This window comes from Spermophilus citellus, assembly GCF_964194105.1.
Source record: "Spermophilus citellus genome assembly, chromosome: 5".
Classification (NCBI taxonomy): Eukaryota; Metazoa; Chordata; class Mammalia; order Rodentia; family Sciuridae; genus Spermophilus; species Spermophilus citellus.
The window spans coordinates 52,610,176-52,626,240 of NC_138186.1; the positions used below are offsets into that span (position 1 = coordinate 52,610,176).

Here is a 16,065-nt window from a genome sequence, read left to right on the forward strand (position 1 = left end):
GGAGCCCAGGAGCCCAGGGAGGGAGGGTGCGGATGTGAACTGAGATGGGGGCTGTGGCGGGGGCCATTGCAGGGACCAGATGCCCGATGCAGAAGCCCGAGGAGAGCCTGGGTCCCGGGACTGTGTGTCCTCTGCCTCCTTGGCTGCTCCTGTGGCCCAGACAAGGGAGCAGCTGGGGGTCTGTGTGGCAGAGAAGAGGAGGGTCCCCCCGAGTGGCCCTCCTGGCCACCGGCCTTTCGTCCAGGCTGGCCTCTGTGTTCTCAGCAGCCCAGAGGCAGGTGACGCGTGGGAAGGGGGGTTCTGTCTTCTGGGGAACACTTATTCCTTGGTACTCGGAAGAACTGAACTTACTAATGAGTATTGTCTTCGTTCTGTATTTAGAGCCTAGATGCTTTCAATAGCAGTTAAAGGATCAATAAATCCCCTTGCAGATTTGCCTTCGCTTTGATTTATTTCCCTGATTTCAAGACAATTGAGAGAATTATTCTCCCATCATTTTCAGTGTTGCCAGACAAAATACAGGGCGTGGTATGAAATTCGAATTTCAGATTAACACCAAATCGGTCGTTTTTAGAAGTCTGTCCCTACCCGTGACCATCGTGTGTTTATCTGGGACTCAGAATTACCTGGGCACCCTGGACTTTTATTTGCTAAAGCTGGTGACTCTCATTTGTTCCTTTCTCCTTTTTATCTTTTTTTTTTTTTTTTTTTTTTTTAATCAACACTGGGTGCAGTGGTGCACACCTGTAATCCCAGCAGCTTGGGAGGCTGAGGCAGGAGGATAGAGAGTTCAAAGCCAGCCTCAGCAATGGCAAGGCCCTAAGCAACTCAGTGAGACCCTGTGTCTAAATAAAATACAAAATAGGGCTGGGGATGTGGCTCAGTGGTCGAGTGCCCCTGAGTTCAATCCCTGATGCCCCCCCAAAATAAATAAAGCAACGCTCGTGGACCGTGGGTGAACCCCCTGTGCTGTCCTTGGACACCAGGGGTCTTGCTGGTGTCAAGGCCGAGGCCAGGCGCGGTCTTGTCTTCCAAGGCTGCTGAGTGACACCCTGCCCAGCCTGACCCTGCTGCCCCTTGCCCAGCCCATGGTCCAGGACTCACCATGGAGCACCGCCTCCCCGGGCATCTTCTCAGAGACAGTGTCCTGAGGTCACTCGTCCACCTTCTGACGGACTCTCAAGGCAGCAGCATGTTGGCCATGGTGTACAGCGAGGGAGGCCGTCCTTATGCATCACCTCCACCAAGTCCACCCCCCTGTATTCCTACTGTCACAAAATCCCCATAACCAGTGGGTCCATGAGCATCCCGAGGACAGGGGCCACACCTCTTTGTGTCTGGTATTCCAGAGTGTCAGCATGGCACCCGGCACCTCGAAAGTGCTGGGTAACTGTGGGTTGAATCTGTGATCTAATGGATCAGATGGTGGAGGGCACCAAGGTGGGTCGTGGGTGGCTGTGTGACCTTGAACCAGTCACTCGCCCACTCTGAGCCTTGGTTTCCTCCTCTTTGAGGTGAGGATTTCAAGGCTGTCTTCTCCTGATCTCTTTAGAGTATAATTGAGCCTTCAAGGGTTTGAAGAGAAGTAGATCCTGTGTCGTCCGTCACCGAGGGAAAAGGAGATTCGATGGCTTTCTATGGAGACCATGTTTTCTGGACAAAAATTTTGGTGCTAAGTGACAGAATTTGGGCATCAGAGTGCAGGACGGATGAGAGATCATGTAGACTCGAGACCAACCTGGATCTCCCCAGACGCACAATGAGCTGCCACCGTGGGAGCCACGGAGTGGCAGAATGTCAGGTCCAGAGGGCACATCATGTCCTGCCCCTAAGGTCACCAGTCTGGGGCTGCTGGACTAAATCCCGGGTCTCCTGACACCCCAGCCCAGGACCCTTTATTTTTCTGCGTCAGTGAGTTGTCACCCCAAGGACGGGACACCTGGAGAGGGTGCAGAGAGAAGCCTGGGGGCAGGGGACAAGTCCCTCGTCCCCACCCAATCATCAAGGACGCAGCAGGAGGGCATCTGCCTGGCCTCCATTGGAATAATCCAGATCACACTTCTGTGCCAACTTCTTTATTTAATCAAATAATATAGTACAAAAACGAGGCTCAGATGCCAGCATCGGAGACTCACACCAACCACTCGACAGCCCAAAGACATGGCTCCTGATGAGAAGCTAGATACAGAGGTTCCTGACCTCGATTCCACCTGGCTCTGCACCGCGGGGTTCCTGAATGCTGCTGCATAAATAATCCATAAATAGCCCACCCCACCCCCACACTCCTCAGAAACAACAATAAAAAGTAAAAACCTTCCAGACAGAATACATCTGGCTGAACTGGCCTTAGGTTTGAGGCCAGTCCCCTCCAAGTGCCCAGAGCCCCCCTACCCTGGGCTTTCCTCCCTCCCCTGCCCCCTCAGGCTGAGCCACAGGCCCAACAGGGCTATTTGATCCACCAAGTTTGCTGTCCAAGTTTTAGTGTCCTCTCCCCATGGCCACGTGTCCCAGGCCATGTCCAAGGGAGTCAGGTCTCTGTTTGCAGCCCTGTCAGGCCCGCAGGGAGATGTGATGTGAAGCAAATGATCCATGGGACTCAAGCTTTGGATCTGTTCAGTTGTGTAGGATGAAGAGCCCCCACACTTCATCACTGTGCAAACACAAAACAAGCCCCTTACAAGACATTTCACTTCCATCCGCTGAAAAACTGTCATCATGAATCTATAAATCTGCAGGCTCCGGCTGTGACAGTACCTCCTGGGGTCTGGTCCTCTTGAGCAGTGCACACCTGGGTAACTGTCCATCTCAGTCCAATTCAAAGCCCTTCACTTCCTGGAAATTACTCACATGTAGCTATAATAAAAATAACATCTCAGCAGCTCAGGAGGCTGAGGCAGGAGGATTACAAGTTTGAGGACAGCCTCAGCAACTAGGTGATGCCCTGAGCAATTTAGCAAGACATTGTCTCAAATTTTTTTAAAAGGGGGGGGGGAGAGCCATGGATGTGGCTCAGTGGTAAAGCACACCTGAGTTCAATCCCTGGTACAAAAAAAAAAAAAAATCCTCCATGGACACGGTACCATGTAATTTTCAGGACCTTTCACATCCATTTTCTGATTCTTAGCAAACCTATAAGATGGGAGAGGTACAAGGTATCAACTTCATTTTTCTGGTCATAGAATTAATTATAGGACACAGGGTTAGGAGGATTCTGAGCGACCAGGGGTTCATCCGTCTATAGACCGCCCCTATCTAGGGTCTGCAGAGCCCTCCTGGGAGGTGGTTGGAAATCCCCAAGAGCATTAAGCTACTGGTGAATGGAGTAAATGACGTGCTACACATAGATGCACATTTGCTTAATGCATGGGGATGTTCTGGTTGGAAATTAAATAAAAACTATTTCCAAAACTAAAACTCATTTAAAACTAATATCTTGGGGGCTGGACGCGGTTAGGAGGCTGATACAGGAGGATCAAGAGTTCAAAGCCAGTCTCGGCAATTTAGCAAGGCCCTAAGCAATTTAGCAAAATCCCGTCTCAAAAACAAAGGATCAAGAAAGAGTGGGGATGTGGCTCAGTGGCTTAAATGCTCCTGCGTTCAATCCCTGGTACCAAAAAAAAAAAGAAAAGAAAAGGTTAAAACTAGTATCTGGGGAAACGTCAATAGACCTCCTCTTGGTAACTAGAATCTTTGGTGCACACAGGGCCTTGCTAGGTCGGGGGCAGGTTCGGCAGGCGGAGCCCAGGCCTCCTGACTCCCAGCTTGGGGCTGATTCCCCGACACAGCCCCCGCCTCCAGCTCTGTGGATGAAGGCCCGGTACATTCTCAGACAAGGGTGCATGGTGCACAGTGTCGTCGGTTGCTGTCTCGGGCCTGCTGGTAAAGCATAGATCGGGGCGTCACGGAGCATCTTCAGGGCCTCCAATGAAAGCTGCCAATCAGTTTGTTAGTTCGAGGGCATTTGAGCATAAGGCACAGCTTTCAATCTGGACTTTGACACTCAGGACTTGGCATGTTCTGGGAAGAGAAGGACAGAAGTTTTAGCCATACCTCAATGTTGTGTCGGCCCCTCTCTGCAAACAGTAGACCACCTGCTGCCACCAACACCAGCAAGAGCTCCACCTCTAGGTCCTTGCTCCTGTAGCCTCTCCTGCCTAAGCCTCCTGTCTCCTGCCTCCAGAGCTGACCTATCCTCCCTCTCACTACAGCCTCCCCAGCCTCGACTCTCAGGAAGCCTCCCAGGACCAACTGGCTTCATTGACACTCTGGCTTCTGATTGCTACTTAATGTCGTCACCAGTCAACATTCTTTTCCACGAGCACGTGAAGTGCTTGAAGGCAGAACCTTCCCGAGCACCTCGCAGCACTTAGCACAGCGAAGCACACAGGTCCCTGTCAATATCTGCAGATTGAGTTTAATACTTGCTGGTTGGATGAAGGATGAATGAATGAACAGTGAGTGAAACCAGAGGACGGGTTTAGGGCGACTGAGCCCATCTTCCCACAGTATCTTTGACAAAGAACTGAGATCATTCTGTATGAGCCATTCCCTAGCCCACCCTAGAGAGCAAATTCTCCAGAACATCCCACTCTCCAGAGAAGACAGTGAGGCTGAGAAGAGAGGTCTAAAGTCACAAGGAGTCACCACAGGAAAGTCAGCCACGTGGAGCAGAGCGTTGGTAAGACGCAACTGTCACACAGTAGGACTGGCTCTCTAGAGGGCCCTCTCCAGGGGCTTCTAAAGGCAACTCCAAGAGAGGATGACCAATGACAGATGCATTTTGAGTGATGGTGACATCACTGCAAAAAGGACTGCTTGCCCAGGGGACCTCCAGCTAGCAGTTCTGGGCCGGTTTGTCCAAGACCAACAAAGATAACATCTGCTTTTTCCAAAATCACACCTCGCTCAGTAGCTTCTACCATCACTCAGTCTGGGTGGAGTGACGGTAAGCGGGCGATCTGAAGGACCTTGGAAAAGGGGACGGGAGACCTGCTGATCGGAGGCCACCAGAAGGTGAAGCTGCTCTTCCCTCAAACACCTGCACTCCTGAGCCCTGAGCAGCCCTCAGAGCCTTCTGGTCTACCTCGGGCACCCTTATCTGAAATTGAACCTCCCTTTTTGTTATATAAATTTTATAACCCTAGAACTGGGAAGCCAAGAGCAGAACCTATGAAATAATAAGACCAGCTAAGGGAGCAGACGTCATTAGTTAAGACATGTGCAAAGGTACCTACAGTTGGCGCCCAGTGCTGAATAAAGACCATACTAATCATGGAGCAAAATCAGTGATTTTTTTTTTTTTTTTTTTGGCGGGGGGTCGTGTTTTAGAACTGCCTCAGTGAGGAGGTGACATTGGAACTGAATCCTGCAAGTTCTGAACAGAGTACACAAGGGAGAAGAGAGCAGGCAGATCCCACCGAGGCCCACGCCCTGTCGTCCCTTGTCCTATTTGTCATTGTCTCCCCGCCCTCTCTCACCGGCTGGGCCTCCCTGGACAGGAACTGGGTGAAGTTATGCTGGACGCAGTGGCCCCGGGAGCCCATGAGGCTGCAGATGGTGCGGCTGTGGCTGCCAGCGAATTTGTGGACCAAGCCAAAGGCATATGGGGAGGGTCTCTGGGCGAGGCTCCTGGCCCCACCGGGTGAGTGAGTCTTCCGTCTGCGCAGGGTGGCCACCAGCTTCCTGAGGGTGGAGTCCGAGAACTCGTAAAAAAACCTCTTAAAGCTGGGGTGCCGCCCAATCTGGAAGCAGAAATGAAATCAGGCCATTAGTGCTGCCCACAGGGACCGTCCCCAGCCCACGTAGCTGGGTTGGGCCCCTCAGTTAAGTTCCCTCACCTCCCCTGCTGCCCCACATCCAGACCTGTCCACAGGTCTCTGGACCCAGAATTGACCCTGATTAGTTGTGACCTCCTGAGCCAGTGGGGTCATCTGTAAAATGAGAGTAATATCCCTGACCCCCAGGATCCGTGGGAGGATGGAGATCTTGTCTGTAAAATGTCTAGTGCAGGGATGGCTGGGACTCCCCTGACTCCTCCAGCCAGTTACTTCTTCATGATGGTATACGGGAGCTGGGGTTCCCCCCAAGCTGACCAGAGACAAGGACTTGGGTATAGAGAGATGATTTGTTAGGTGATCCCAGGAGACACTGATGGGGAATGGAGACCTGGGACGGGGTGGGACTTTGCAGAAGAGGAGATCCCAGGGGCAGGAGGGACATGGGCACAAGGAGGCCTGCAGGGTGGTGGGACGTGGGCTGAAGATCTGAACTAGGAAGGTCTTAGCTGGTGGGGGAGGAGCCACTGAGCATTGTGATATTTTAAACAGACACTGCCTCACCTCCTGCATTCTGGCATTTTCTATGTAGGCATTAAACTTGGTCAAGTAGATAATTATCCCCCATTTTACAAAAGAGGACACTGAGGCTCAGAGAGGTTAAGAGACATGTCTAAGACCACCCAGAGATGGGGACTGAACCCAGGTCCCAGAGTGGGTAGATGAGACCTGGGGAGGGCTGAGGGGTGCTCACCTGGTCCCCCAGCTCGCCATCCACTTCCTGGAGCAGCTCCACTAGGGTGCAGATGATGCCCTCCTCTAGGGAAAGGAAGGGAGGGTGAGGAACTGCATGTGGGCTGACACCCCGGTCCCCACAATCAAACGCTGCAGCAACCGTCCTCCAATATAAATAGTACATTATCTTAAAACGTGGCGCACAGATGAGTTATGACAGGCAAAGAAAATCTTTCCTTAAACCAGCACTGGCGTGTGGGAGCTTTATTTGGGCTTGCTCCAGAGAAATAGAAGGGTCTCTGACCTGTGCTGCCTCCCCTATCACCATATCCAGCTCCATTTGACAGATGGGAAAACCGAGGCCTCCCAATGTCAGGAATGGAAGCTTGGACTAAAAGCAGCTAATCAGCAGGGCACAGTGGCACATGCCTGTAGTCCCAGCAGCTCAGGGGGCTGGAGGATTGAAAGTTCAAGGGCAGCCTCACCAACTGAGCAAGGCCCTAAACAACTCAGAGAGACACTGTCTTAAATTAAAAAAAAAATAAAATAAAATTTTAAGAGCTGGGGATGTGGCTCAGTAGTTAAGTGTCCCTGGGTTCAATCCCTGGTGCCCAAAACAAAGAAATAAATAAAAATAAAAGCAGCTGATCAGAATGCAAGCAGGAGACACACCACGGTTCCTGTGGCAGCAGGAACGCCCCCACCCACCCGGTTAGTGGCGTGGTGGCCTGGGCGCCTCACACGGAGGTCACTGAAACTGTGCAGAAACTGATGGAGCAGTCACTGCAAACTGTTGGCAGCTGGAAATCGGCCACAGGGATTATTGATACAACTAAAATCTTCAAAGGCCACAAATCAGGGCTCCCCCCCCCCCCCCGTGGAGAGCCTGACTGCCAGGATATCACCCCCGGAGACCATGGCAAGCAAGGATTTCACGTGATCACGTGAGGAGGTCAAGTTCCAGCTCGCAGAACAGCCGGGTCTCTCGACCTGAGCCCTGCCCTTGCCCTGCTCCGGGATCTCCTGGGGTGGTTCCCAGCTGACCCTCTGCTCCCTCCTGGGAACTGCTTCCTATTCAGCCTGTGAGTCCATGCAGAGGAGAAGCACCCAGGAAGCCGGCCCAGGTGAGAGCAGGTGGTACTAACTAGATTCACACGTGTCCTCCGGCGGGGGTCCTCCTTCTGGTGTGTGGCTTCTGGTCTGGGAGGATGCTGCTGGGAATCCTTCGGCAGCCAAAGGCTCCTGGAACTCAGAATGTTCTGGATCTGAGGGCGAAAGAATCGGGGTGAGTGTTTTGCACCCAAATCAGACTCCCCCATAGAGTTGCATCTAGGCCCACCAGAAGCTATGGTCATTGGGCCCTGCTTCCCAGGTCCTCGGGAAGTCCCCTGACCACCCCGCCCTGCGAGCAGGAGTTCACAGAGCTCCCTTTGCTCTCTCCAGAGAACTAACTCCTTCCACACACCAAGCCCTCGGCCTCCGTCTGGAATGAAGCAATTGAGGAAAGAAGCCTGAGTTTCTGTCCAAACTGCACTTTCACTTTTTGTCAAATGGGGGTCCTAAGCCGGATCCCCCTGGGCTGTGAGCTGGTTACATGAGATATGCATGACAGTGGCATATAGTAGGCACTCCATAAATGCCAAGGAACCCCTTTCTACCTATCAGTGGTCCTCACTCCTCTCCACCCCACACCCCTCCTCTGCCCAGAGCAGAGAGCAGAAGGCAAGATGGCCGTGGCCACACAGAGGCCACCCCCTGCCCTCCAGGAAGCCTCTGTTACTATGGCAACGCCAGGCCTGCTCACCCGAGCTGCTGGAGATGGAGGACCGGTGGCCACCCACACACAAGGGCAGGTAGCTGGGCCTCTTGGGTGTCCCGGCCTCTGGGACGGTCCCTTCCCTCCTGGGCTCCTTGGAGCTGTGCTTCTTGTGGGAAAAGGCTCTCCGGAGGCTGGACTTCTTCTCCTGGGATTTCTTCCTGCAGACTGGGGCCGGGTTCTCCACAGCCACCTCCACCTCCTGCACTTGGGGTTGCTGTGGGGGAGGTGAGGGAAAGTGAGTGGGCCTTGACCTGGAGGAGACCGCAGGTGAGCTGGGGAAAGAGGCCCTCGGGCTGGAGGGGGGGACCCCCAGAAGAGCAGTGAGGGTGGTCTGGAGCGGGCAGGGGGCTGAAAGGAGCCAGAGGGGCAGCTTGGGGTCCTCACCTGCTGTCCCTCCTGCTCCTCGGCATCTTGGAGTAGGGCAAGGATCTTCTGGATGAATTTGTCTAAAAAAAAAAAAAAAGACCAAAGTGCTTAGAGAAGTCTTCTGAGCTCAGCCTCCATGTCGCCCAACACCAGGGCTCCCTGGGTGAACCTCTTCACACCCCAGCCCCTCGGGGTGCTCATGAGATCCTCAGAAGGCAGAGCTGGCTTCCTGGGAACAAGTTCCCTTCTCCTTCACCAACTAGGGACTCTGGACTCTTGAGAAGGCACCTGAGCCTGCTCCCCACACCCCTCACCCTGCACCCCTCATCTCGGAAGAGCCAGGCCTTCTTAATTCCCTTCCAGGCAGGCTGGGCAGCAAAAGTAGAGATCCTAAAGATATTTTCAGCATCTTCAGCTGCTCAGAACGGACCATGATACAAGCCCAGGCCTGGCTGCCAACAGTAAAGTCACAACAGCCCCCCTCCCGTCCCACCCACTCCCTATCCTTTTCTGTTCCCAAGCTGGCCCACCTAATAACAATGGACCCCACTGATATGAATTGGCTGTGAGCAGGGGCTGCCCTGAAGACCTCGTGGGCCTGAATTCATTTAGAACTTCTAGAAACCCCAGGAAGAAGATTCTGTGATCAGCCCATCTCACAGGTGAGAAAACTGAGTCAGAGACAAAGCAATCTGTCCACTTCATAGAACTAGAAGGGGTCAGAACTCAGGTTGAAAGCGGGGCCTAAAGCTCACACCATCTGTGGAGCCCTTGCCAGGGACAGCGCTTTCCTCCATTGCCCACTGGCTGCCTCGGCCACATGCGTGTCCTCACTGCAACTGTCGATGGTTGGGATGCTTAAGAGAGCATGTAACAGGAGCCTGATCCAGGCCTGGGCCCTGGGCCCTGGGCCCCAAGGTGGCTCTATGGGAAGTCTGAACATGCCACTGCCTCTCTCTGCCTCAGTTTCTCTTCTGCAAGTGAAAGAGTCAGACCAGCATTTTCCCGAGGGTCTTTGTGGAAAGGGGCAGGATACTGACTGGACTCTGAGGCCCTGTCCAGCGGCAGCTCCTCTACAGGTCCCTGGCATCTGGCGTGGGTGGGCGGTTCAGAGGGACTTAGGCCCTCCCCATCTGCAGACAGGGCCTCGTGGACCTCGGGTCCTTCCAAGCCTGGGAAGCAGAATGGAATGGTCTCAGGGATCGGAGAGGCCAGGACCTGGCCCTGACTCTGAGGTGGTACCTTGGCAGCTGGCACTGAGGCCCTGCTGCCACTCAGGTGAGTTGGGCGCTGGGCTGTGTCCCAGGGTTGCTGGCCCAGACCAAGCTCCAAGCCTTTATGCCTTCAGAGAGCGGGCCTTCCTGGTTTGGGGGCCCTGCCTCCCTCCCTGGGCTCCACCCCTCCACCATGTTCACTTGATCCCCAGAGAGAAGGGGCCTAATTCTATGGCATGAATCAAGGATCACAGTCAGAATCACTGTGCCTGAAGCTCCCTCCCCGAGGCCAGGTGCCCACCTCTGGACCACTCCTTGGTGTTGAGCACCACCCGTTCCTCTCTGGGCAGTAATCCCCCTGGTCCAGCACCCCCTATGAAGCTGGTCCTCTCCGACCCCCAGGAAGGACCAATCTATCTGATCCTTTCTCCTGCTAGCTCTGTGCTAATGAGTCAGGTGACCTTGAACATGACCTTGCCTCCCTAAACCCCATTCTGTCATCTGTAAGATGGGGACAATAACCTCAATTCCTAAGATGGCTGTGAGGACAGAGACATGGGAGGACAAGGAAAGCACCGCTCAGGCGCCCTGCATCTCTGCTCCATCTCCTTCCTGAACATCCTGTGCGCCCCCCCACCACCCCCCCAGCAGGAGGAGGCGGAGGCTGTGAGACATGAATGGTGGGTCCTCCAAACACAGTGCCCTGGAGGGCTGAGTGGGCTCCGGGCCTGAGAGAGGAGCGGCGGCCTGCTGGGGTTCCCCCTGTCCTCTGCAGCCCGTCCCACACAGTTCAGGACAGACCATGGCCCTCCAGCAGCCAATCCCAGCCCTGGGAAGGTTCCAGAGCTGGAGGCAACTGCAGTGTTGCTATGGCAACTGCCAGAGTTGCTCACCAGGGCTGCTAGAGATGGAGGACCGGTGGCTACCGACACACATGGGCAGAAAGCTGGACTTCTTGGGTGGCCGGGCCTCTGCACTGGGGACATCGGCAGCCCCTGCTCTCCTGGACTCCTCGGGGCCGGGGCCGTACTTCTTAAGAGAAAAGGCTCTCTTGAGGCTGGACTTTCTCTCCTGGGACTTCCTCTTGCAGACCGGGGAGGGGTTTTGAAGAGCCACCTCTAGCTGAGGGACTTGAAGTTGCTGCTGGAAAGAAAACAGAAACTGAGTCAGATCCCTAAGTACCAAGAGAGGGAGAGCTTCCCGGGAAAACTGGGGAGCAGCCAAGCACTTAGGGGGCTGGGGGAAGCGCTGAGCCGGAGAAGCAGATGGAGGCTTCAGACAGTGCAAGGGCAGGCGGGAAGGACAGGTGGGGCTGGAACCAGGAGAAGCAGCAGCATCCTGGGCTGTGCACAGATGCTCGCCCCTCACCTCCTCCTCCCACTGGTCTCCCACTTTTTTGAGCAATTCCACGATCCTCTGGATGACAGCATCTTCTGGAAGAGAGCACATGCCCTGTCACCTTCTCCAAATGCACAAAGAGCACTTTCCACGACCCTCTTGGACATGAGACCAGCTCGGGCCTTCTGGATCAGGGGAGGGGCCTCTCAAAACAGCTCCTCGGGTTGGAAGGGGGAAAGCACCACATTCCAGGAGCTGTCCTGAGAGAGAGTGGGAGGATCCCCAAGGGAAGGATTCTGCCCCAAAGCATGATATTATATGCAGGAAATTTCAGCCTTCCAGGCATTCCACTTGTGCCCTACTAACAAATCTGTGAACATCTACTTTGAGTTCAGCGAGCTGTGTGACCTTGGCTGTCTCTTACCCTCCCTGGGCCTTCTTCTCTTTCCTTGTGTAAGGTTGACATAATCCCTGTTCTGCCTCCATTAGAGGCCATCCAATGAGGGGCAGGGCTTGGAAACACTTTGCAAGCCTAATACTGACCTTCCTCCACCCTGCAAAATTCAAGTGGGGAAAATGATAATTCCCTATTCTAACCAAGGAGAAGGAGAGAAGGACATCAGGATGTGTGGCACAGACCTATGGATGCCTCCACTATATCTCAGCCCCCATTTTCTTTCTTTCTTTCTTTCTTTTTTGGTACCAGGGATGGAACCTAGGGGCGCTTAACCACTGAGCCTCATCTCCAGCCTTTTTATGTTATTTTTTATCTTGAGCCAGGGTCTCAGTGAATTGCTGAGGCTGGCCTTGAACTTTCAATCCTCCTGCCTCAGCCTCCAGAGCCGCTAGGATTGCAGGTATGCGTGTGCCACTGTGTCCAGGTCTCGGCCCAAGGCCCAAATCATTAAGGAGGAGCCAAAAACGATGGAAATTATTTCCTTTGGTGACCTTGTTCAAGGGCAGTGTGCCCAGACTGTCCTCTGCTGGCTGCCAGCCGAGGGGTTTATACAGGAGATGAAAACAGGTCCCCCTGGGCCACCTGCGGATTTCTCTCACCCCTCAGTCACTTCCCTCTCACTCATGAATCCCATTTGGCTTCTAGTTCATTTCCTCAATCAATCAGCTGATTCCCTCTAGGGTGAGAAAATAATTTGCTGTGAAATAACTAAATACCCTACACAATAACTAGCTCAGTGTCTGCTAGCTATTCTTTGACAGATGACACGTGGGTGACTGTTCCTGTGACTTTCTTAATCCATTTGAGAAAACAGCACAGATTTGGCTCCATTTTCTAGCTTTTTAAAATATGGCCATTTTTAACAGGGAATTAGATGAACAGGGGGTCATTTTTGATTTATAAGAAGCAATAATGATATTGTAGGTGCCTAGGACGCCACCCTTATTTCTTAACGGTGCGGGTTTAAGTCTTTAGAGATGAAGGATCATTTTGTTCTAAAATGGTTCCACAACAAAATTACACATACCTACACCTCCGAAGCCCACAGCCAGACAACTGTGGGAATACAAGCGTGCATTGACACACATTCCTACCACGCTTCAATATATTTTTATTTTATTTATTTATTTCTCTGTTTAGTTCATTTTTATTTTTGTGTGAGGTGCTGGGAACTGAACCCAGGGCCCCTTGCATGCAGGGCGAGGTCTCTGCCACCCAGCTGCACCCCCCCCCCCCCGGTCCCTACTGTTCTATGTATTTTTAAAATAAAGTAAACTCTGAGACTAAAAACAAAGTCCCACTCTCGTTAACACATAAGGCAGGAGCTTCTGCCAACAGCCTTTCCAAATCCCCAGACTCCCTTCTGTGAGACTCTTAAAATAAGCCAATGTGGCCAGAAGCCGCAGAAGAGGCAAGAGAAATCAGCCACGGAGATCTGAGGTCTCAGTGACCACGCAGAGCCTTCCACCTCACTTGGTGACAGCCCCCCCCCCCCACCACAGACCGAAAGGACACTATAGATGGACTCACGGTCAGGCTTCCTGAGGTGCTCTTCTGGCTGGGAAACCGGGGCTTGGGGAGAAACGCCTGAGAAGCCGGCACCACCCACTTCGATGGGCAAGGATGGGTGCAGATTAGAATCGTGTGCGTGTCCGCCTGGAATAGAGATGAAAGCCGGTGGGCGTGAGCGTGGGAGTGGACACGTGGGTGACGTTCCTGTGACTTTCTGAATCCATCTGAGAAAACAGCGCAGAATTGGCTGCACATGAGGCCCTGTGGCTGCCATCTGGGAGCTGAACCCAAGACTCTGAAATCTCCCAAGAGGCCACCTCCACCCAGTCGTCCCTCTCAATTGTCCCCCTCTGATCTGGGATCTCCCTGGAGGCTCTTCTCCCCATTAAAAAAAAAAGGCAAAGCACCATTTCCCTCCAGGTATGGGTGACAATCAACCCCCGCGTCCTAGGAGTCGGGCTAGGAAGTCACCTCAGAGACCAGAGCTCTGATTTCACACAAGAGGAAGAAAAGGCTCTGGAGGGGACAGCCACTGGCTCAAGCCCATCCAAGAACCAAAGTCTAGAAGGAGCACCCTGGTGGCCAGATAGGGACCAGGGGGGAGAGACACGCTCCCCGCCCCCACCTTCCCATTTGTCCTCATCTGTGATCCTCAAACTCAATAGTGCTTAATAATGACTCCGCTCACTAGCACTTTTGTGGGGACCACAGCTAGTATATTTTACCTCCATTTTGTGAATTAAAAAAAAAAAAAAAGGGAGGCTCAGAGGGGAGAGTCACCAGCCCCAGGCCACCCGGTGGGGGAACAGACGTCCCTCCAGGGATTTGACCTCAGGCCCTCGGCCACAGAGCTGAGAGCCCCCTGGGGTGGAGCAGGGGTCACTAGGAAGAGGCGGTCAGCTCACCACTGCCAGCTGGGCCTGGGTCAGCCTCCTCCACGGAGGCAGCCTCTGTCCTGGGCAGCCCTGCCTCCGGGTCCTCAGCATCGTGCTTCCTATGACTGTGTCTCTTGCGACTGGCTTTCTTGTGGCGGGCTCTCGTCCTGAGGGCCGGCTCTCCTGGGCTGTCTGGGAGTTCTGTGGGCTCCTCCTTCCCCTTGGGCCTCTTGCTGGCCTTTTCTCTGGGCTCCTCTGGGCCTGCCCTCAGGAAGAAGAAGTTCAGCACGGCCTTCAGCCACCCCTGCTGGGCCCGCCTCTGGGCCTTGTGCTTCTTGACATCTTGCTGGGGCCTCTGCTCACTGGGGAGAAGCCCCCTCATCCCCTCCAGGGTGAGGGCTGTGGTGACGGTGCCCTGGGCCTCTGCAGACTGAGCTGGGATCCCGGAGTGTCTGGCCCCGTCGCTGGACGTGCGGCGAAGGGGCCTCCGGCAGGGAGTGGTGGAAAAGGAGAGGCACTGGCAGTTCCCCGACCCAGAGTCCTTCCTGGGCGCCTGAGGCCTGTCCAGAGACTGGACTCTCCTGCATGCCAAGGGCTTCTGTGGTCCCCCTGGGGTCTCCATCGGGCTACAACCAAAACAAACAGTCCCTTTAGGAAAGGCCAGAGGGAGATGGCAAGGTGAGCTAACAGTGCTGAAGACCCACGCAACCTGCCGCTCCTGTGGCCCATGTCAGCCCCTCCAGGTGACACTTTCCCAAAGCTGCTATCCTGTTTAAAGTCCTCAACAACCTCTAGGAGAAAGACACAACCAGACCTCACGGCTGGTCAGGGGCACCTGGAGGGCCTCCCCGGAGGACAGGGCCCCACCCTCGCCTTCATTCAGTCCACTGACTTTGGACCCCGGATTTGGACTCTGCAGACAATCCGGGTTGTCCCAAAGCCACTGGGTTAGTGGAATTTTGTTACAGCAGCAACAGGGAACAAATGCCGCTGGAGTCCGGCCAAGTCCGGCTGCTTAGGCAGCTCACGTGTGCCTCGTGCCACGGCTGACTCATGTCCTCATCTGAAACATGCCCCAGACTTGCCGCCTGCTGTCAGGATTATCTCAGCTCAGTCAATGGTATCTCTGTGCTTCCAACTGCTCAGGCCCAAAATGTGAAATTGTCCCTGACTGCTCTCTCTCTCTCTCTCTCTCTCTCTCTCTATCTCTCTCTCTCTCTCTCTCATTCCCACATTGGGCCCATCAGCAAAGCCTGTAGGCCTCACTTTCAAAGCACATCTGTCCAGCCCCCCATCTGTGCTGACCTGGACGGTAGCCTCCAACTCTGGACTGTCCTCTCAGCCACTTGCCCTCTGCAGCCAACGGGGCTTTAGAAACATGTCCGAACATGTCCCTCCCCTGCCCCCAAGGGGCCTCCTTCCACCCTGGGACAAAGCAGCTACCACTGGAAAGCTGAGAGACCCCTCTTCCTGGAAGCACCCTGGGCAGGTGGGCTGAGCCCACTGAACCTCATTTAGGTGTCTTTAATATGAAATTCCTGGGGCTTCCCAATTTTTCCAAAGTTGCCCAGAACCTCTTTTGCCCTTTGGTGAAGTAAAAAGAAAAAGAAAATATGGTTCTGAGTCCCGAACCTGAGCTGCCAGGGATGCCCGTGGAGTTAGGTCCCCAGGTTGCCTCCTCTGCTTTGGGACTGTGGCTTTACCACGGACTAAGGACTATTTAGCAGCATGAGATATAAATCGTGCATTTATGCCACATCCCCTGCCTTGACCAACTGATTCATTTACTCTAAAATGCCTTCTATGTACGCGTCCAGCAAGCACAGGAGCAAAAAATAGGCTTCTACAATTTCGATCTCATCTGCGCAGGATCCAGGGGAATGTGAGGAGGGCACAAAGGGTAGGAAAGAACCAGGGAAGCACAGGGAGACTGGAAGGTGACAGTGACATTCAGGGTGGCTTCCCTCTTTCCAGC

The 16,065-nt window shown here is 53.8% G+C and overlaps 1 protein-coding gene across 1 annotated transcript; it reads right to left on the reverse strand.

Moving 5' to 3' along the window:
* Nucleotides 1-5,651: 5,651 nt before the first annotated feature.
* Nucleotides 5,652-14,712, reverse strand: BNIP5 (BCL2 interacting protein 5; the record flags this gene model as incomplete). The annotated part of the gene is made up of 9 exons (XM_081294979.1): nt 5,652-5,741; nt 6,529-6,593; nt 7,655-7,774; nt 8,314-8,542; nt 8,713-8,774; nt 9,735-9,866; nt 10,802-11,048; nt 11,277-11,341; nt 14,121-14,712. Coding segments are annotated over 9 exons (1,602 nt in total), but the record flags the coding sequence as incomplete, so codon positions are not given.
* Nucleotides 14,713-16,065: the final 1,353 nt, after the last annotated feature.